General features: G+C 42.0%; 1 protein-coding gene and 1 non-coding gene across 2 annotated transcripts in view; both read left to right on the top strand.

Moving 5' to 3' along the window:
- The first annotated feature begins 1584 nt into the window (after nucleotides 1-1584).
- LOC129043329 (small nucleolar RNA U13) lies at nucleotides 1585-1688 on the top strand. The gene has a single exon (XR_008504420.2). It is a non-coding gene; the product is annotated as a small nucleolar RNA U13 (small nucleolar RNA).
- A 2649-nt stretch (nucleotides 1689-4337) lies between these two features.
- The window catches only part of NSMAF (neutral sphingomyelinase activation associated factor), a 75296-nt gene continuing 57832 nt past the window's right edge, over nucleotides 4338-21801 (top strand). Inside the window, 3 exon segments of the mRNA XM_054497746.2 lie at nucleotides 4338-4579; nucleotides 4581-4618; nucleotides 20414-20503. Of these exon segments, the coding sequence (XP_054353721.1) occupies nucleotides 4454-4579; nucleotides 4581-4618; nucleotides 20414-20503 (254 nt within the window). The 5' untranslated portion in view covers nucleotides 4338-4453.

Here is a 21801-nt window from a genome sequence, read left to right as displayed (position 1 = left end):
GGATGGACATTTTTGAAGTGAAAGTGAGGGAGTAGGGAGGGGGAAATCAGGGGCTGAATAGAGTAAGGGAATTAAAAATCTAGAAAGGATCGGTCTGTGTAAATGTGATTAGGTCAGCTGTGTCTGCTAGCTGGTCATTACTGAAGTTGAGATTCTATTTTCTCACAGAGCCTGTAAGACAAGGCCCTATACTTCCTAATGATTGCATTTCAAAGGAATAGATTTCAGGTCCTTGAGAAAGATACTGTGAGTTGTAGGAGACACATATACATCTTAAAGGGACAGCGAAGTGATTCACAATTGTAAGCCCTTTTTGGCAAATGTTCTAAGACAGGGTGGTCAGAGTACACCTTTTACTATGTCAGATGTTGGCTTTACTATGTCAGATGGGGCCTATGTCAGATATTGGCTGGAATGAATAGTACATTCTTTTTTTTTGAGATGGAGTCTTGCTCTGTCACCCAGGCTGGAGTGCAATGGTGCTATCTCGGCTCACCGCAACCTCCACCTCCCGGGTTCAAGTGATTCTCCTGCCTCAGCCTCCCAAGTAGCTGGGATTACAGGTGCCTGCCACCACGCCCGGCTAATTTTTTATATTTTTAGTACAGAGGGTGTTTCACCATGTTGGCCAGGCTGGTCTCAAACTTCTGACCCCAAGTGACCCGCCCACCTTGGCCTCCCAAAGTGCAGGGATTACAGGCATGAGCCACCCATACCCGGCATAAGTAGTAAATTCTTTTAATTGCTTTGCACTTTCTCAGACAGGTACATTAAGTGGGGCTGGGTTATGCTAGGGATGTGGCCTCAAGCTGTTAGAAACTATGTTTGTTTGTTTAAGTCTTTTAATGTGGGGGATGGGGACTGGACTAAATTATTTGTGCGGGGAGTCTGGTTTTTACAGGCCAAGGTTGAGGCCTAGTTGAGAAGTGGGTTCAGAGGAATTTGGCTAGAGTTGGGTTAAGGAGAGATTCTTTAACAGTCTCTGCCTATTCGATCACATCTAATCTTCCTCTAATGTTTAACTTCAAGAAGATAACTTACATTCTGGGTTTTTGTTGTTGTTTTTTCCTTATTCCAGCCAAATTAATCTCTCTCCTCTGAACTCACAGAGCCTTTTGTAGTATTTCTCATAAAGAAATTGATCATGTACCTTTTGACAAATTTTATTATCTTATTTCATTGTGTACCTGCTCATGTATTTATTTCTTGGTTACCAGACAGCATCACAATTTCCTCCAGGAATGTTGACCTAAAGTGTTCAGGTTCTGCACAGCACTTGGACACATGGAAGGGACTCAGTCACAGTCAAAGAGTACCCAGGCACCTTCATTCATTCCCAGAATTTTTAATGGGTGTGCTCACTATACATAACATTTTGTCCAGTGCTGCTAGGGGTCAAATTCAAAAGACCCAGCCACAGTTTTTATTCTTGGTTTCCCTACCTTCTCTTCACAGTCCTGCGACTTACTAGAGAAAGTTGATATGTACATTTACCTTGAAGCTTTTAAAAATGTAACCCTGCAAAACCTGATCTTTAAGACAGTATGAGATATGTTTCCACAAGCATACAATTTAGAGGTTTGGATCCTTTTGTAGTTCATAAGTGTGATGATTGGGTGTTCATGTGCAGCTGTGAGATGTGCCGCCCTTGAACCTTGTTACGAGTTTGGCACATTACCTGTTTAACGTGAAAAAGAAACTTAGAGGCTTGCTATTCGAGAATCCCTCAAAGTTAAATAACCAGAGGCTCATTCTCAGCATATATTAAGAAGTTATAACCACATTGAGATACCACTCATACCCACTAGAATAGCTGTAAACAAAAGTCAGGTAATAACAAATACTGGTGAAGATGTAGAGAAACTGGAACCCTTCTACGCTGCTGGTGGGCATGTTAAATGGTACAGCCACTTTGGAAAACAGTCTGGCAGTCTCTCAAACATTTAGACATGGAGTTACCATATGACCCAGTTCTATGGTGGGCAGGCCTATACAAATCTATCTCAAAGTCCCGGGATGCCGGGAGGTGGAAGAAAGAGGCTGACAAATAAAGTTCCTTGGGAAGAAACATTTAAAAGCACTAAGGAACAGAAGCCATGTCCATATCTGTGTCTTGGGCAGCAAGATGAGATGGTGGATTGCTGTGCTATTAACCCCCAGACTCAATCCTTTTTTTTTTCTTTTGAGACAAGATCTGTCTCTCTCTCTGTATTGCCTAGGTTGGGGTGCAATAGTACGATCATGGCTCACAGAAGCCTCAAACTCCTGGACTCAAGTGATCCTCCTGCCTCAGCCTCTCCAGCAGCTGGGACTATAGGTGTGTGCCACTGCACCCAGGTAATTTTTATTTTTTATTTTTTGTAGAGACAGAGTCTTGCTTTGTTGCCCAGGCTGGTCTCGAACTCCTGGCTTCAAGCAATCCTCCAGCATCAACCTCCAAAAGCATTGGGATTACAGGCATGAGCCATCACTCCAGCCCCTTAGGGCTTATATACCATAGGGGAGGGGTGGTTCAGAAGGGATGTGTAGGACAATTGAAGTATAATAACATCAAGTTGTTTGAATTAAGGACAGAACATACTAGGTAGATACCTGCTCTTACACAAGGAACAATAGATAAAGTAGAAATCTTAGAGGCCTTCCCAGAATAGGGGTCAATCAGAAGCCAACACGGAAGATTAGCTTCCAAGATGGAGCTGCTTTCGCCTCCACATCCAGCAATTCCACTCTTAAATTCCATTTCCACTCAACAGAAATGGAAACATAGGTCCATAAAAAAACTGTACATGACTGTGTACAGCAGCCTTATTCACAATAGACAAAATGTGGAAACAACTGAAATGTCCATCAACTGATGAATGGATAAACAAAATGCAACAGAATATGCTCCAGCAGTCTAAAGGAATGAAGTACTGTACAGATACATGCTACGACATAGATGAACCTTGAAAAGCATTACGCTAAATGAAAAAAGCCAGACACAAAAGGCCACATATTGTATGGCTGCATTTATATGAAATATCCAGAATAGGCAAACCCATAGAGACAGGAAATTGATTACTGTTTGCTAGGGCTGGGGTTTGGAGGGTAGAGTTAGGAAGAGTGATAGCTAGAGGGTATGGGTTTCTTTTACATGTGATGAAAATGTTCTCAAATTGTGGTGATTGTTGAACATATCTGGAAATATACTAAAAATCGCTGAATGGTACACTTTAAATGGTTGACTCGTTTGGTATGTGAGTTATATCCCAATAAAGCTGTTACATAAAAAAAAAGTCATGCGACCAATTATTTCAACAATCAAGAGACTGTGTTAAAGATTCTTTGCTTGGCCAAACTTCAGTTAGGCTTCTGAATCTTCTCCCAGGTCCTTGTGTGCACTTCCTTGTAAATGCAGTGTTAGGAAGTAACACTGCCACGGCAGTTTAGCAAGAATCCCCCACCCTCCATATGTGATCAAAATTCTTTACTCCCTACCCTTGGTATCTGACCCCCTGGCCTGCTTTCACTGGGACTCCTGTTAGGTTGGTTCAAGCCAGAATTCCCCCCAGAATTGATGTTTCCTCTTAGCAGTTTTCTGAACACCTGCTCCTTGCTCCTTGGCTATAAATCTCCACTTATTCCTGGTGTATTTGGAATAGTTATGATCGAGTTGCCTTCACCCCTTTAACTTCCGTCTTTTTTTTTTTTTTTTTTTTCACAATTGAGGACCCCAAACGTTGTTATTTCAAGTCCTTGTGGCCAACAGATTGGTGGTTTATGGACCAGCATCCCTTTTTAGGCGTAAAATATTTAAAACGCAGCCTGCAATGGTTGGTAAAGTGGTGAAACGTTTAGTGTGTGAGGTCGGATCCTAGTCTGGCCGTTGGTCCTGGCGATCCTCTGAGGCGGCCTGAGTTTGGGGGCGCCTCGTGTCACCGCGCGCCCCTCCTCCGGGCCTGAGTCACGGTGCCGCCGGAGTCCCCACGCGAGGATGCTGCGGTGAGCGCGGCCGGGACGCCGCGTCGGGCTCTCGGCAGCCCAGCGGCGCCGCACGGGAAGCCAGGCCGGCAGCCGCGCGCTCCCCAGCCGGCCACCAATCCCGCCCTCCCCGCCTCCTCCGGACCTCCTCGGCGGGCGGCGGCGGGGCCTGGCTGTGCGCTCTGCGCTCGCCCGCGCCTGCCCTCCATGGCGTTTATCCGGAAGAAGCAGCAGGAGCAGCAGCTGCAACTCTACTCCAAGGAGAGGTGCGCGCCCAGCTGAAGAAGGGCCCAGCCGGGGGCCTGGTCGGGGCCGGTCGTGGGGACGCCGGCCGGAGATCTGAGGGACGGGAGGCGGCGTGGCGGCCGGGCACGGAGGCAGGGGCCAGACGCGTTGTCCAGGGCCTGGGCTGGGGGCTGTGGCGGAAACCTGAGGTCGGGGTGAGAGGCCGGGGGCCTGGTCTGGGCCGGAGCCTGCCGGGGACAGGAACCGGATGACGGGCCAGGCCAGATTCCGCGGCAGAGCCGAGGCACGCCGAGCCAGCCGGCAGTGCAGGTCCCGGCGGCCGCGGGCAGCTCACCCGGAAGGCCGCGCGGGGTCCGGGCGTGCATCCCTACCCGGGCGCCCGGCACGCGAGCCCGGGCGTTCGCTGGGGAGGGTGAGTACGCTGCCCGGCGGGCACCCCCTTTCTAATCCTTCCCCTTAATCGGGTCCAGGCACTCGGCGCCGGCGCCGCAGAGTTGGTCGCCGGGCGGCACCGAGCAGGCCGGCGACCACCCGCTCGCATTGCTGCGCCTTTTTCCTGCCGACTCCTTTAGACACAGGACTAGCTCCATGCCCTGGAAGGCTGGGAGGGGGGCCGCCAGAAAGGCCTGATTCTGAGGAAAGCCAAGGTCCTGCCTCCCAAACACTTGCTCCCCGCGCAGTGGACCTTGTGTTGGAAAGCTTTGCGGTCGAAATCGCGGTGCGGCAGCGGAGCACTCATTCTCGCCGGCATCCCAGTAAGGATTTGGGATCCCTCGAGCTAAAATGGTCTCACAGCAGTTCCCTTTCAGAGATTCTGGACCTGTCCCCAAGGGAAGTCTCATAAGAAAGCTCACTTTGGCTTTATGTATAGTTCCCAGAGCATTTTTGGTGACAGAAACAACTTGCTGGGTCTGCAGCTCAGATGCCAAAAGGAAAGGGGGGCTGAATCATTTTACAAACACACTGTTTTGATTGTGACAGTTACAGATCTTCCAGTGCTGCTAGCCTGTCACGTTGTCTCATCAGTGAATACCAGCAAAGCAGGTTACACGTGGGAATACAAGTGCAGACTTCAAGATTTGTCTGCACCTGTTTTATAAGGGTTGACTGGACCCCTTTGATGCAGACATTCATCCTTCTCTAATCTGTAATGTTGGTCTAACCAGTGTGTCCACAGTACGAAATGTCATTTTTCTACTGTAGAGAAGAAGATACGATACACAGAAAACATATCTCAGATATGACTTTCAAAAATGTTTCTGGTGATGTGATTGGGTTTTAGTCACAGAAAGTGTTGTTTATTAAATAAGTGAGTCCTAACTATGTAACTCACACTTGGGGATGCCTTTCTGACTGAATTTGTAATGCATTTTTCTTGTGGGAAGAGCTTGAGTGGAGTTTCTTTGTTTAGTACCAACAATATTAAGACTTGTTTGTGCTCTGTGTTGAGTGGGTGAACATTCATATTTAAATTGTGAGAACTTTGACACACTTGAATTGCCATCATGTTGTATGATATGAGTCATTCGTGCCAATACTGTGGCCTCTTTGATATACAGGGAAACGTTTTATCGTTGGTTCTGGCTGTTATTTCGATGAAGTAATTTGTGTTCAATTTGGCTAGCTCATACAGCTCCGTGGTGTCACACAAACCTTGAAACCTGTACTTACATTTCCATGTATATGCTGCTTTGTTAGAATTCATTGATTAGACAACAGCGTGATAGGCTGGCAGTGTTCAGAGAGAACTCTAGCTCTCGCAACCAAAACATTTATCTATCCAGTCAGGAGGCATCAACTGTTCCTGAGCATCAGTCATCTGAAAAAGTTGGCGCCATGTGTTTTATATTTATTTGAATTATAACTTGCTGAGTGCCCAAACTGTTTAGTGCTCTGCCCCATGGCTTTGCAACCTGGGCTGATGGGCATACTCCATTCAATGCATAGAATACACATTTGAATGACAGGAATCTGTCTCACATCAGGTATGCACTAGAATCAAGGAGTCTCTTTATAAATCTTAGAATTCATTCTGAAACAGAAGAATATTTTAAGGCAACTTTATTAAGCCCCAAATTTACCATTTCTGCCCAGATTTTTCCGGGTTTATCCCCTTGCGTCAATAAACACAAATTAGCAAATGGATTGGATTGGTCATTGGCTCCAGCATACCCAAGAAAATTGTTACTTTCCTTGGAAAACTTGAAGAGGGGTTGTTTCAGAGGTTACCCGTGAGAGGTCTCAACCTGTTCATTGTAAGTTCACTGGCGGCTCTCATGGTAATTAAGGGATTTTAGATTTCCAGAGCTACCAAATATTGACCCCAGAAAAGAAACTTGAAATGAGCATTTATTTCTCTTATTGTTAGGTTGATGTACTTTGATATTCCTGCAAAAGCAGAAGCATAGAGACTGACTAGGAGATTCTTGCATTGGTGGTTTAAACCAAGGTGGTGGCAGAATAAATGGAGGAAAGTGGATGGATTCTAGATGTTTTTAGGAAGTGTGATTGACAAGTCTTGGTGTGGTGTATTATATGTGAGAGGTGATAAAGGAAGAATTCCAGCTAGGATTATCTGATAAAATACAGCACACCCAGTTAAGTTCGAATTTCAGTTAAACAACGAATAATTTTTTAGTATAAGTAAATGCGATAGTATATGCAATATTTGGTATATACTTATGCGAATTTTTTTTTTTTTTTTTGAGACAGAGTCTCGCTCTGTTGCCCAGGCTGGAGTGCAGTGGCGCGATCTCGGCTCACTGCAAGCTCCGCCTCCCGGGTTGACGCCATTCTCCTGCCTCAGCCTCCCAAGTAGCTGGGACTACAGGCGCCTGCCACCACGCCTGGCTAATTTTTTGTATTTTTAGTAGAGACAGGGTTTCACCGTGTTCGCCAGGATGGTCTCGATCTCCTGACCTCGTGATCCACCCGCCTTTCCTCCCAAAGTGCTGGGATTACAGGCATGAGCCACCGTGCCCGGCCCTTATACTAAAAATTTTTAAAGTATATTATTTATCTGAAATTCAAATGTAACTGGGCATATGATATTTATTTGCTAAACATGGGAATTCTACTTTCAGACTTCTGGTTTGAATAACTATAAAGTGGTGCCATTTATTGGTGATGTTTATAAATAAATGTTTTGGTAATTTTAAGGATTAGAAAACAGACACTTGGCCATTCGAAATAAGTATACTTATATCCTAGTTAAGATTTAGGTGGCAGGCCGGACACAGGGCTCACGCCTGTAATCCCAACACTTTGGGAGGCCAAGGCAGGCAGATCACGAGATGAGGAGTTCAAGACCAGCCTGGCCAATGTCTAATAAAAATACAAAAATTAACCAGGCGTGGTGGCGTGCGCCTGTGGTCCCAGCTACTCAGGAGACTGAGGCAGGAGAACTGCTTGAACCTGGGAGGCGGAGGTTGTAGTGAGCCAAGATGGCGCCATTGCACTCCAGCCTGGGCGACAGAGCGAGACTCCATCGCAAAAAAAAAAAAAAAAAAAAAAAAAAGATTTAGTTGGTAGGAACCATATTGATTTTATTGTTTTTTAAAAATGTCCTGTGCAGGTGTTGGTGAGGGTAAATTGAAAACATTTTTTAAAGGCAATTTACATGTCTTCCTTGGATTTGTCAGGGATGGCAGGTGTATACAGTAGATGACGATATTATACAAACTGTTTTTATTTAAGACATTTCTATTTTAATATGAGATATATTAAAAGGTGGGAAGATCGCTTGAGCCCAGGAGTCCAAGGTTACAGTGAGCTATGGTCATACCACTGCACCCCAATCTGGGTGACACAGTGAGACCCTGCACCCCAGTCTGGGTGACACAGTGAGACCCTATCGAAAAGAAAAAAAAAAAAAAAGACATTTCTATTTTATGATTTAGAAGTAGACTAAAGTAGGCGAATTGTTAAATTTTTTTGCTTTACTATCCACCGTGGAGTGTTGGGATGACAGCTATTTCTTGGGTAATGTAGAAATTTAGATACTTGCCCAGGTGCCATGGCTTACACTTGTAATCCCAGCACTTTGGGAGGCCAAGGCACAAGGATCGTTTGAACTCAGAAGTTTGAGACCAGCCTGGGCAACATAGGGAGAACTTTTCTCTATTTAAAAAATAAATAGGCCAGGTGTGGTGCCTCATGCCTGTAATCCCAGCACTTTGGGAGGCCAAGGTGGGTGGATCACTTGAGGTCAGGAGTTCGAGACCAGCCTGGTCAATATGGTGAAACCCTGTCTCTACTAAAAATAAAAAAAAAAAAACTAGCCGGGTGTGGTGGCACACACCTGTAATCCCAGCTACTCGGGAGGCTGAGACAAGAGAATCTCTTGAATTTGGGAGGCAGAGGTTGCAATGAGCTGAGATTGTGCCATTGCACTCCAGCCTGGTCAACAGAGTGAGACTTTGTTTCAAAAATAAATAAATACATAATAAAAAAGAAATTTAGATAGTTGAGATATGTTTCCTTCTGAGGAAGAGTCATAGTTTTATCTCTGTAATGTCATAGAATAAATTCTTAATTGTGGTTTGTAAGTTCCACAGTTTGCCACTCAAGGATGGAAATTGGTGATCTTGAATTCTGTATTTGGTGCCTACATATTACATTAATAGTTTAACAGGCACTTTGAGGTTTCAACTTTGTTTCGGACATTCCATGAGTGTATAAAGTGTATAATATTCTTGATTATGCTAATATTAACTTTCTTTTTTTTTTTTTTTGAGACAGAGTTTCCCTTTTGTTGCCCAGGCTGGAGTGCAATGGCACGATCTTGGCTCACCGCAAACTCCGCCTCCTGGGTTCAAGCGATTCTCCTGCCTCAGCCTCCCGAGTAGCTGGGATTACAGGCATGCGCCACCATGCCTGGCTGATTTTGTGTTTTCAGTAGAGATGGGGTTTCTCCATGTTGGTCAGGCTGGTCTCGAACTCCCGACCTCAGGTGAGCCACCACGCCTGGCCTAACTTTCTTTTACTCAATATGTTTGTTTAATCAATTGTGTCTATATTTATTTTATAAAAAGCACTTGGCGAGAGGGCAAAGTGATTGTGGTACTTCGGTTTAATCTTTCATTTCTAAGGCTTATCATCCCAGTCTTTTCAGATCTGTTTGTGGGATATACCAGGTGTTGAAAATGGAGATCAGTGGAGATAAAGTCAGGACTTAATTCGTCAGGAATGCCGATAGGTCCCAAGAAATCTACCTGACTATGACTTAAAGAAATAGGGTTTTTTTTTCTCACATGAAAAACAGCGGGAGAGGAAATAAATGTTGCAAATTTCTTGGTTAATTTAGACTCTATATTGACTTTACCCAAAATGTATTACTAGCCTACCCACTTACTTTCCTTTTATCTCAAATTAACCTCTTCCAAAGTGGCTACCATTGAGAAGTCACAGGAATCTATTCATTAAATGGGTTTTGAGTATGTAAGCTATATAATTTTCATTAAAAATTTTTTTAATGTGATATAAAATAGGAATGGTCATTTAAGGAATTCAGTGCTATTTTTCTTCTAAATACCATTGTCATTTCATCTTTTAACCATCAGATATTTAGAATTGTGTCTTAAAATGTCCAACTCATAGATTTTGAAAATTATCTTTTTGTTATTTTTTTTAACTTGTATTCAGTAAGTAACTTAGAATTGTTATCTTCTTGGTGAGTTGAATTTTTTATCAATATATAATGACCTCTTCTAGTAATTTTTTTTCTATTTTGTCTGATATTAATATAGCTATATCAGTTTTCTTTTGGTTATTTGCTTTGTATGGGATTTTCCATTGTTTTACTTTTCACTATCCTGTGTCCTAAGGCTTTAGGCCTGTTTCTTATAAATAGCTTATACTTGGACTTTTTTTTTAATGATTCATTTTGATAATTTTTATCTTAATGAATTAGTTTAGTCTGTTTACATTTATTATTACAAATATATCTGAATTCACTTTTATTTTTTAGTTTTGTTCTTTTATTTTGCCTTCCTTCCCTTCTTCCTTTGGATTAAATAAGGCCCCCTTGCTCTCTTTCATTTTTCCCCAAAGAGTATGGAAGTTGTATATTTTATTTGTTTTTCTAATGCTTATCCTTAAAACGTTAGCATATTAAATTTAAGATCTGAAGCTAATCATTATCTTTACTCTCCTCTCTACCAATGTAAGAACGTTGGAACACTTAACTCCTGTGCCCCCATCCTCAGTTATACTCTGTTATTGTCCGGTATTTTTTATCTCTATTTTAAACCTACAGATTGTGCATTACTAATTGCCTGGTTAATGCTTCTGTAGTTTTACATGCATATTTACCATTGTTTTTGTTCAATATTCCTTCTTACATGTCATGTCCTCTTTACGGAATTATTTTCTCTTTCCTGAAGAATATCCTTTAGAAGTTCCTCTGATCAGGGTTGGATGATGATAAACCACCTCTGTTTTTGTCTGTCTGAACATATCCTTATTTTGCTTTTGCTTTGAAAATCTGTTTTGCTAGATGTTTAATTCTCTCAGCATTTTGAAGATTATCCAAACAAAGGCAAAGGGCTAGGGAATATGCACCAGACTTGCTGGAGTGCTCTGGGGTGTTGGGGGGTACCTCACAGAGAAAGGTCAGTGATAGTTGTGCCTTGTCCCCCTGGGGCAATCTTCAGCTACTTGGCTGGGCCAACTTCAGACTTGAGGAGAAACCAGCACTCCAGGAGTGACCAGGGGCCAGAGTACAGTAGGACCATACTGTGATGGAACCTTGGCTCACTCATCCCAGCTCAGCATTTGTGGCTGCAGGATATCCTCACCTCCTTGCTGGCTTGATTGGGGCTAAGTCTGTATAATGTGGCAGAGTTTTTTCCTGATTGGGGAAACACCAGCCTTTTTCCTGGCATGGTTAGGGGGCTGGGGTTCAAGCCTTGTGGTTGATGAGGTTTGATTGCCTTAAACACAGTCATAGCAGTTTTCCCTGAAACTTTGCAGGAGGCCACCTTCTCTTCTGGGAGACCAGCCTGCAACAAACCAATATTGTTAAGTCTAATTGTTCTTTGTAGGTAATCTCTCTTTTCTCTGGCTGCTTTTAAGATCTCCTCTCTGTAGTGTTTTGCTGTCTAGATATAGATTTTTTTTTTTCTTCATCTATCCTGCTTGAGCTTCCTAAAGCTAAAATAGTTTTGGAAAATTTGGAGCCAAGCTGAGCTAAGGCTAGAACAAATGTTCTCTGATCCAAATCCAACCTCTTTTCCACTGTACCATACTGCTTCTATTTTAAATACCAGGTTGTGGGCTACTGGCCAGTGCTTATTTTTATGGTATCCTTGAAGTTTAGACTGATTCAGGAATGAATGAAGCCTGTTTTATGTAGATATCAGAATCTTGTTAGTCAAAGTGTGGTCCACAGGCCGGTAGCGCATGTGTGCCTTGAGCTTGTTAGAAATGCACATTCTTAGGCCTCACCCTGGAACTGCTGCCTCGGAATGTGCATTTTAACAAGATCCCCAGATGATTGTGTGCACACTAACCTTTGTGAAGCGCTGCTCTAGATAACAGTAATTCAGCATTCATCTTGATTTTTTACTTGTTTGCTCCTTCCAACTGAACTTCCTTCTTTAACTTCTTGATAGTACATGTAAAAAGGCTGAGGGAAGCCTCCTGCCCTGCACTATGACCCTTGATGAAGAACCTGGAGGACTTTGAGAGCATAGATGACATTTTTACCATTTCTTCTCATAAATTGCTGAGACTTGAAAATAGAATTGACTGGCTTTATGGATGGTGTCAGTGAAAGGGATTTTGATATCTGAACCATCTTGGCTGGAAGTCACTGCATCTCACATAGTCAGGGAGAATGTAATTTGCTAGAGTCTAGCTGAGTGATAGAAAGCTTTAACCTAATTACTGAAGGGAAGGGCTAAAAAGGCCAGATGAAAGAGTGGAATTGTTTAAATTCATGAGAACTCTTTCTGGGAGGGAAGAAGGGCCAGTAATTTATAGGAGAAAACAACTGGTACAGGAACCAGAAATGATACTTAGTCCCTCAGATGTCTCTCTGCAAATGTGTAGAACATGGATAATAAAATGAGCCAGGTCTTTTAACGAAAAAGGATTAATGTGTGTTTTAGGTGTCACTGGAGTTGGGTAAGATGAGACCCAAGATAGGAATCTAGTGTTGAAAAGCTGCAGACCTACCAAAAAGGAAAGACCTGCCAGGAGGTGAGGCAGTGGGCTCTGAATGTTAAGAAGGTATACATCTGAAGGGAAATCTATGAAACCCCAGGAAAAAAACCCAGAGAACACAATTGGAAAGAGGAACAAAGATAACATGGTTGTGTTCTTTTGTTACAGGCCACGTTAAGTGGGTGGAAGAAATGGTGGCTGTGTACTTGGTGTAAATGGGAAAACAGGAAGTGGCAATAGAGATACTGGCTGAAATGCTTAGTGAAATCTAAGTACAGTTTATTGACTTCCTTTGTTAAAGTTTTAATTTATCCTAAACTTGAGAACTTTACTTAATTCTGAATATTAAAGACAAATTATTAACCAAGTAGCAATGAAATGAACCATCATAAAAAGCAGTCATATCAAGTTGTTTATTGCTGGAGCTCAGGAGAGTTGAGAGGGATCCTGTCATACATAGAACCTAGATTTTTAAGAAAGCAGATATTGAAAGTTCCAAGGAACAAAAAAGATAGGTGCTGTTACTGGACAGTTTGGAAAGCATATTGACCCAGGAAGTTTGTGAAACTGTCAAAAATACAATTAAGAACATCTAATCCAAATGATCTTTTGTGAGGAGTTACAGAAAATTAGGCAAGCTTGCATGTTGGAAGGAAGCTAAAAAAGAAAAAGAAAATCAGGCTAGCAAATAAAGAATGGTTGTACGGGTAGTATTTCTCTGAGTTTATAATTATTAGTTTTAATATAAAACAAGAAGGTTATACATAGTTAATTTCAAAAAGGTTAAAGCCCCAAATGAGTGGAACCTTTGAAAAATGGTACAGATTAAAAAAATAAAAACAAAAAAACTTCCAAAGTTGCCTTTGGAACTAGGAAGTACTGGGCTGCTGCCTAGGCCTAGCCTGGTACCAGGTGTAACATTGATTTATGACAGGGAAAGCTCTTATTTTGTACTCTATTAATAATACTAATCTTCAGACTGAAAGAGATAGGATGAACTTTCGCAAGATGGGTGAAGATGCAAAGGGTACCCAAGTGCTTATGTCTCCTGGCGTAAAATCCTGGGAGAGTTTGAGTGTAGAACCACGAATTATCTCAATGATCTAAGAACTTTGAAAGGTGCTGAAAGAACATGTGTGCATAAATAGGTTTAATGCAAATTCTAGATCAGACAGATTATTTATAAACCACTAGAAGAGGAAGTTGTTGTCACCAGTCCGCAGCATGAACGTCATGCTGCTAATTCAAGAGAGGTTTAATTGGCTCACAGTTCTGCAGGCTGTACTGGAAAGAAGGATGACACTGGCATGTGCTTGGCTTCTGGTGAAGCCTCAGGGAGCTTTTACTCATGGTGGAAGGTGAAGTGGGAGCAGGTACATCACATCGCAAGAGAGGGAGCAAGAGAGAGGAGGAGGAGGCTCCGGACTCTTTTAAACAACCACAGCCAGATCTCATGTGAACTAACTGAGCATGAACTCACTTATTACGAAGGGGATGGTGCTGAGGCATTCATGAGGGATCTGCTCCCATGATCAAGTCACCTCCCACTGGACCCTACTTTCAACATTGGTAGCTCCATATTAACATGAGATTTGGAGGGGACAAACATCCGAACTATATCATTCTGCCCCTGGCCCCCTAAATCTCATGTTCTTCTTACATTGGAAAATACAATCATTTCTTCCCAGTAGTCCCCCAAAGTCTTAACTTATTTCAACATCAAGTTCATAGTCCTAAGTCTCATCTTACACCTACCTCTTTCCACCTATGAGCCTGTAAAATCAAAACAGTTGATCTACTTTCAGGATACAATGGTGGTACAGGCATTGGGTAAACATTCCCATTCAAAAGGGAGAAATCTGCCAAAAGAAAGGGGCAGTAGGCCCCATTGAAGTCTGAAACCCAGTAGGGCAGTCGTTAAATCTTAAAACTCCAAAATAATCTCCTATGACTCCTTGTCCCACACCCAGGGCCAGTGGTGTAAGAAGTGGGCTCCTAAGGCCTTAGGCAGCTCTGCCTCTGTGGCTTTGAAGGGTGCAGCCCACTTGGCTGCTCTCACAGGTTGGAGTTGAGTGCCAGCAGCTTTTCCATGCTGAGGTTGCAAGTTGCTGATGGCTCTACCATTGTTGAGTCTAGAGGGCAGGTGGCCCCCTTCTCATAGCTCCACTTGGTGGGGACTCTGTATGGGGGCTCCAGCCCACTTCTCCCCTTCACACTACTGTTGTAGAGGTTCTCTGTATGGGCCCCATCCTTGTAGCAGGCTTCTGCCCGGGCTCCCAGGCCTTTTCACACATCCTCTGAAATCTAGGGGGAAGCTGCCAAGGCTCCTTCATGCTTGCATTCTGTGCACCTGCACACCTAACACCACATGGCAGCTTCCAAGGCTAATGTCTTGCACCCTTTAGAGCAGCAGCATGAGCTGTACTTGTGGCCCTTTGAGCCATGGCTGGAGGTGGAACAGTGGGTCTGCAGGGAGCAGTGTGTGGGGTAGTGGGAACCTGGGCTTGGCCCCCTAAGCCCTTCTTTCCTCTCTTAGGCCCTCTGTGGTGGGAGGGACATCCTGAAAACTTCTGAAATGCCTTTGAGGCCTTTTCCCCATTGTTCTGGATATTAGCCTTTGGCAACCTTTTAGTCATGCTCATCTCTCTAGCATGCAATTATTCCATAGCTTATTCCATAGCCGGCTTGAATTCCTCTCCTGAAAATGCTTTTTCTTTCTCTGCAACATGGCCGGGCTACAAATTTCCCAGAGTTTTATGTTCGGCTTTCCTTTTAAATGTAAGTTCCAACTTTAAGTCATTTATTTGTTCCTGTATCTGATTGTTGGCTTTTAGAAGCAGCCAGACCAGTTCTGAAACCCTTTGCTGCTTAGAAATTTCTTCCGCCACGTACCCTACCTAAGTCCTTACCCTTAAGTTCAGCCTTCCACAGAGCCCTAGGAACATGGACACAAATGCAGCCAAGTTCTTTGCCAGTTTATAACAAGGGTGACCTTTGTTTCAGTTCCCATTCATTTCCTTATTTCCATCTGAGACCATGTCAGCCTGACCTTCACTGTCCATATTCCTATTTGCATTTTGGTCACAACCATTTAACCAGTCTCTGAGAAGTTTCAAACTTTCCCTTGTCTTCCTGTTCTCTTCTGAGTCCCCCAAACTCTTCCAACCTCTGCCTGTTACCCTCTTCCAAAGCTGCTTCCATGTCTTTACATATATCCATAATAAAATGCCCTACTCCCTGGTGCCAATTTTATGTCTTAGTCTGTTTTTGTTGTGCTATAAAGAAATACCTGAGGCCGGGTAATTTACAACGGAAAGAGGCTTAATTGGCTCATGGTTCTGCAGGCTGTACAGGAAGCAAGGCACCAGCATCTGCTTGGTTTCTGGTAAGCCTCAGGGAGCTTTTACTCATGGCGGAAAGTGAGTGGGAGCAGGGTATCCCATGGCAAGAGACAGAGCAAGAGAGAGAAAGGGAAGGTCCCAGACCCTTTTAAACAACCAGAGCTTGAGTGAACAGATTGTGAACTCGTTTATCACCAAGGGGATGGTGCTGAGTCATGAGGGATCTACCCCCATGATCCAATCACCTCCTACCAGGCCTCCACCTCCAACATTGGGAATCACATTTCAACATGACATATGGAGGGGACAGAACATCCAAACTATATCACTGTCCAGTGTATTACTGGGGGGATGTTTCCAATGGTGGGTAGTAGGACTGCGATCTTGCCTTGTCTATAACAGTTTTCTTAATTTCTTCTTTATTCCAGAAATCATTTTCGGAAGCTTCTTAAAAATGGCCAGTTTAATTAAATCAACTCTCTAGTAGGGGCACTGTAGTCTAGCTTCATTCAAGGCTGGTGTTGGGGTATTGAGAGTAGAGGTGGCAAATACACAGCACTCCTGTGCTTTCCTTTGCCTCTGCACACATCACGAGTGTCATGGCATCACAGCACTTCTCCCAATGAGTTTGGGTTACACTTCTTATCACAGTGAAGCCTGTTAGAGAAAGCATTGACTAGCAAAACCTTCTGGATCCACTGTAAATACTGTTCATCAGCTGAGTGTTGAATAATTGTTGAGTGGAATGCAAGGTTACTCCAGCTATTTTAAGTTCTGGTTAGGTGTTGTACAGTAGGCTTTAAAATTTAGGTGACGTGAGAATAGGAAAACATCTTTTTGGGAATGTTGAGTTGCTCAATGAGGAAACTTCTCTAAAGAGAATGAAACCACACCTCTGTAAAGGAGGATTAAACTAGGAATATATAGGGGCAGGGCTAAGAGTCTTCTAAAGAAATAATTTACAGTCAGATACAATACCAAAGGATGAGACCATCCAATTACAAAACAGTGATTTTAATTTTTTTTTTTTTTAAAGCATGGACTCTTTTACTCTGTAAAATGTAGTTTGAAAATCATTGTTCTAAAAATCATGAAACTTAATTATAATAATTTTTACATAGAAAAATTTTAAAGCGGGTATAACAACACTTTAGTAAAAAGAAAACATAGGCTCAGAAAAGTTTCATAATCCTTTAACTTCAAACAATATGATTTGGTTATATCCCTTCACTATGTGTTTTACATTTCTTGCAAAATATGCATATTGATAAATTAAGGAGGCTATAATTAATTCACTTATCAAAATGATGACTTTAGTTCTAAAATAGTTGATATGATTATATTTTAATAATTATGTGGAAGAATTGTCTCTGAAGGCTACTTGTGCTTCATAGAAATAAAATTATGCCATTGTCTTATTGAAGAATACTTACTCTATTCTTCCCTCTCTATAAGAGAAGGAGTGAGGAGATTAGGAAAGAGAAGGAAGGATGCGTAACTCCAATTCTGTCTTGTGACTATATTGAAATTCAGATTAAGTATTGATAGTGTGCATTTTGTTTTGCACTCTGGCAGTTTACCCTGTAATTGATTCTTGTTCATGGATTTAAATACGGAGGACAGGTCAATAAAAGTTACAGATTAGGATGGTAAAACTGGTTTCTGCTATCATTTTTAGTTTTTTGAGTTACTTTTCTTTTGGTTCGGATGATGATGATGATGATGATGATTTTGAGACAGAGTCTCGCTCTTGTTGCCCAGGCTGGAGTGCAGTGGCATAATCTTGGCTCACTGCAACCTCTGCTTCCCAGGTTCAAGCAATTCTCCTGCCTCAGCCTCCTGAGTAGCTGGGATTATAGGTGCCCGCCACCACGCCCGGCTAATTTTTGTACTTTTAGTAGAGAGGTGGTTTCACCATGTTGACCAGGCTGGTCTCGAACTCCTGACCTCAGGCAAACCGCCCACCTCGGCCTCCCGAAGTGCTGGGATTACAGGTGTGAGCCACTGCACCCAGCGTTTTATTTTTCTTTAATGAGTATCTCTTCTGGTGTCATGAATATAACTTCTTCTTCGTAGGGATATTAATTATAGTCTTTTGACCTTTTCTTCTGTTCTCTGCATTGTGTTTAGTCCTTCAAGTTGCATTCTTCCTGCTTGCTTTGGCTTTGTTCTTTCATCCTAGAGGCTGTGATCTTGGGCTGTTCATTCATATTTAAATGTGAAGCATGTAATTCTGTGTCACTGGGAATGGGCTATTTCAGTTGAGTTTCACTGTGGGTTGATGTTGTAGAGACCTGGCTTTTTCTCTAAGGCTATTTAGTTTTTTCCAAAACTAATGTACCAGACTCCTGCCTGGAGTGATATATGGATGAAGCTGGAAACCATAATTCTCAGCAAACTAGTGTTCATCTATTCCATGTTTTGCATAGTCATCCTCTTTTCGCACTACAGTCCTGCTCTCCACTGTGCCTGATGCCTAGTGTGGAGCCTCTTGTTCCACTTTTTTTTTTTAATAGAAAAACCACATGCCAGAGTGCAGTATGGTTAACCCATCAGGAAAAGAATTGGGGGCCACTACCCTCATTCACTTTTAACCACCCCTCATGCTTTACAAACCGTGTCCTCTTGGTACCTGATCCTGCAATTTCTTTTTTTTTTTTAATTATGCTTTAAGTTCTGGGGTACATGTGCAGAACGTGCAGGTTTGTTACATAGGTATACACGTGCCATGGTGGTTTGCTGCACCCATCAACCCATCATCTACATTAGGTATTTCTCCTAATGCTATCCCTCCCCTAGCTCCCCACCCCGCCAACAGGTCCCCCTGTGTGATGTTCTCCTCCCTGTGTCCATGTGTTCTCATTGTTCAGCTCCCACTTATGAGTGAGAGCATGCGGTGCTTGGTTTTCTGTTCTTGTGTTTGCTGAGAATGATGGTTTCCAGCTTCATCCATGTCCCTGCAAAGGATATGAATTCATCCTTTTTTATGGCTGCATAGTATTCCATGGTGTGTATGTGCCACATTTTCTTTATCCAGTCTATCATTGATGGGCATTTGGGTTGGTTCCAAGTCTTTGCTATTGTGAACAGTGCCGCATTAAACATACGTGTGCATGTGTCTTTGTAGCAGAATGATTTATAATCCTTTGGGTATGTACCCAGTAATGGGATGGCTGGGTCAAATGGTATTTCTAGTTCTAGATCCTTGAGGAATCACCACACTGTCTTCCACAATGGTTGAACTAATTTACACTCCCACCAACAGTGTAAAAGCGTTCCTATTTCTCCACATCCTTTCCAGCACCTGATCCTGCAATTTCTGAACTTTTTGGAAATCCAGTGACTTGAACTGGTTTTCTCCTGATGGTGCCTTCTCTGGAGGCATCTGAAATTCTGATTTCTGAGCACTGCTTATTCGCCCGGTCTGCTTTCCATTTCTCCCAGATTTGTTCATGTCTCTTCTGTGCTTTAATAGCTCTCCAATTTGCTTTAGCCTGTGGGTTTTAACATTTAAAAATAGTTTTATTCACATTGTAGTGGTGTTTCAAGAGGCAGTGAAATAAACATATATGTGTAATCTACCATGTTTAATGTAAATTTCTTCCTCCAACACACTGGAACTTAAGGCCCATCTCGAGTCCCACACTTTTCATGAAAGCTTTTGCCTGTAACTCATTGATGTTTCCTGGTCCTTATCACAAAACAAAACAAAAAAATGCCTGTTTTCATTTCTTTGTCATGTATTTGTTGCTGTAGCCATACAACAAAATTAATAATTTTTCTTAATGACTTCTCTTGTTTTTAAAAGTTTAAATCACTTTCAACTTTAAAAAGAACTATATTTCAATCCCATTCAGTTTGGTTTACTCATTTTACTTATTAAACACCCATTGTGTAGACAGCATGGGCTGGTTATCACAGGGGAATATCTAAAGATCTGTTGGCTGGGTCGGTGGCTCATGCCTGTAATCCCAGCACTTTGGGAGGCCGAGGTGGGTGGATCACCTGAGATTGGGAGTTCGAGACCAGCCTGACCAACGTGGAGAAACCCTGTCTCTACTAAAAATACAAAATTAGCCAGGCATGGTGGTGCATGCCTGTAATCCCAGCTACTTGGGAGGCTGAGTCAGGAGAATTACTTGAACCCAGGAGGTGGAGGTTACTTGAGCTGAGATTGCACCATTGCACTCCAGGCTGGGCAACAAGAGTGAAACTCCATCTCAAAAAAAAAAAAAAAAGATCTGTCTCCTAGAGGCATGTGTTCTTGTGGGAGTAACTCAGATAACCATGAGACAGATGTTGGGGGCAGGGAGGTATGACAGGGAAGAGGCGGGGAAACCTAGCATTGTTCACTCAGGGGAAACAAATGCCCAAAATTCCGTAAGTAGGAAAGCGCTGAGCTTTGTTCAGATAAGGATAAGTTTAACTTCACAAAATTCAGGGTTTCTGTAAAAGAGTAGTACATCCACCTGGTGAGTGATTTTATTTTTGACATAGTAGTTATTTGGACACAAGGCAGGCCCAGCTATGTACTTCCCGCCACTGGGTAGAGAGGACTGCCTGTCATGATATACATGCTTCATAAGTGTTTGTTAAATTCATGAATGGAAAAGCTTTTTGGGATCAGACGTTTTAAATATATTGCCTTCTTATACTTACTAAAAAATAAACTGAAAGTTGTTTTCTCCCCCCGAATCCAGATTTTCCTTGCTGCTGCTTAACTTGGAGGAATACTACTTTGAACAGCATAGAGCCAATCACATTTTGCACAAGGGCAGTCACCATGAAAGGTAAGGAAGCTTCGGTATCTCCTTGGACAAACAAACCTTTCTGATATCTGAACTTTTAAAGTTAAATGTGTGATCATATAGGTGTTAACTAAAGAAAAAATTAGGCTTTAAAAAAATTAAAGTAAATATTATTTAGACTTTTATTGAGGATTATAACCTAGGAGAGTCTTTTGGAGAGTTTTTGCTATGTTTATTATTTTATCTCCCATGAAGTTTTTTTCATCTTTTCTCTTATTAGGGAAGTAATGAGAAGAGTGTATTTAAAAGTTGTAATTGTAACTTGAAACCTTTTTCAAAGCTAAAAAGCATTTGTTCCAATTCTGGGGTAGTAGATATCTTAAGCTTGATAGGACTCCAGTCCATCCCATCATTATTTTGTTGCATCCCTCTTGTGGTTATGCAGTATCCTCTGTTCTCAATTATTCGGGTGACAATGTTATAAAGTAATGATTATAAACCACAAGAGTGGTATAAAATCAGCACTTTCAAAATGAGTAATGCGATTTGAACTAGAAGCAAGATCTGATTTCTCAGTATCTTAATAACTATTACTCACTACTATAAAAACAGATTGTTTCTTTGACTTTACCTTTTGAAAGCTATGTACAAAAACGTGTGATGAAGCTTTTTGTTTGCTTAAAATGGCAACTTAGAATTAACTAAGATGAAAATTGTTCCAGCAAAAGTGTATCTGCTAATGATTTCCTTTTGGGAGGTTACTTAACAACTGTAAGCCATAACTTAGGAAATTCTTTGACAGTAGATAAATCCGTTTATTTTTATTATTCTTCAGGTTTTATCCGTAAAGGATCAAAAACACGTGGTATTTGTTTAAATACAAGCTAAAGTAAAAATCACTTGGTTTTTTTGTTTAGTAGCTTATGACATCTATTTTCTTGGCATTCAATCAAATTAGACAATTATTCATCCCTGAACACAGCACCTTGCTTTCTTATCTCTGGAATTTTGCTCATATTCTTTTCCCTAATTCCATATCATTTTCCTTCCAACATTCTTCTATCGTATATCATCATAATGCCTTGCTTAAAATTAAATGTACTTGTTTATTAATAAAATACAACTACAGGTAGCAAACTGAAACCTGTTTTTATAATTTTAAAGTAACTATTAGGGCAAAATGGTACAGCCCCATGTAGGTGTATTTGGTAATATCTGGTAAGATGACATGTGCATTAACCTATTGATCTAGCAATGCTACTTCTAGGATACAATTTCAAAGAGAACTGGCAATTATATAAATGGACATATGCGCAAGGTTATTTATTATAGCACTACTT

This window comes from Pongo pygmaeus, chromosome 7 (genome assembly GCF_028885625.2).
Source record: "Pongo pygmaeus isolate AG05252 chromosome 7, NHGRI_mPonPyg2-v2.0_pri, whole genome shotgun sequence".
NCBI lineage: Eukaryota > Metazoa > Chordata > Mammalia > Primates > Hominidae > Pongo > Pongo pygmaeus.
Note: the sequence above shows the minus strand (reverse complement) of the source record. Positions and strands in the feature narration are given on the sequence as shown.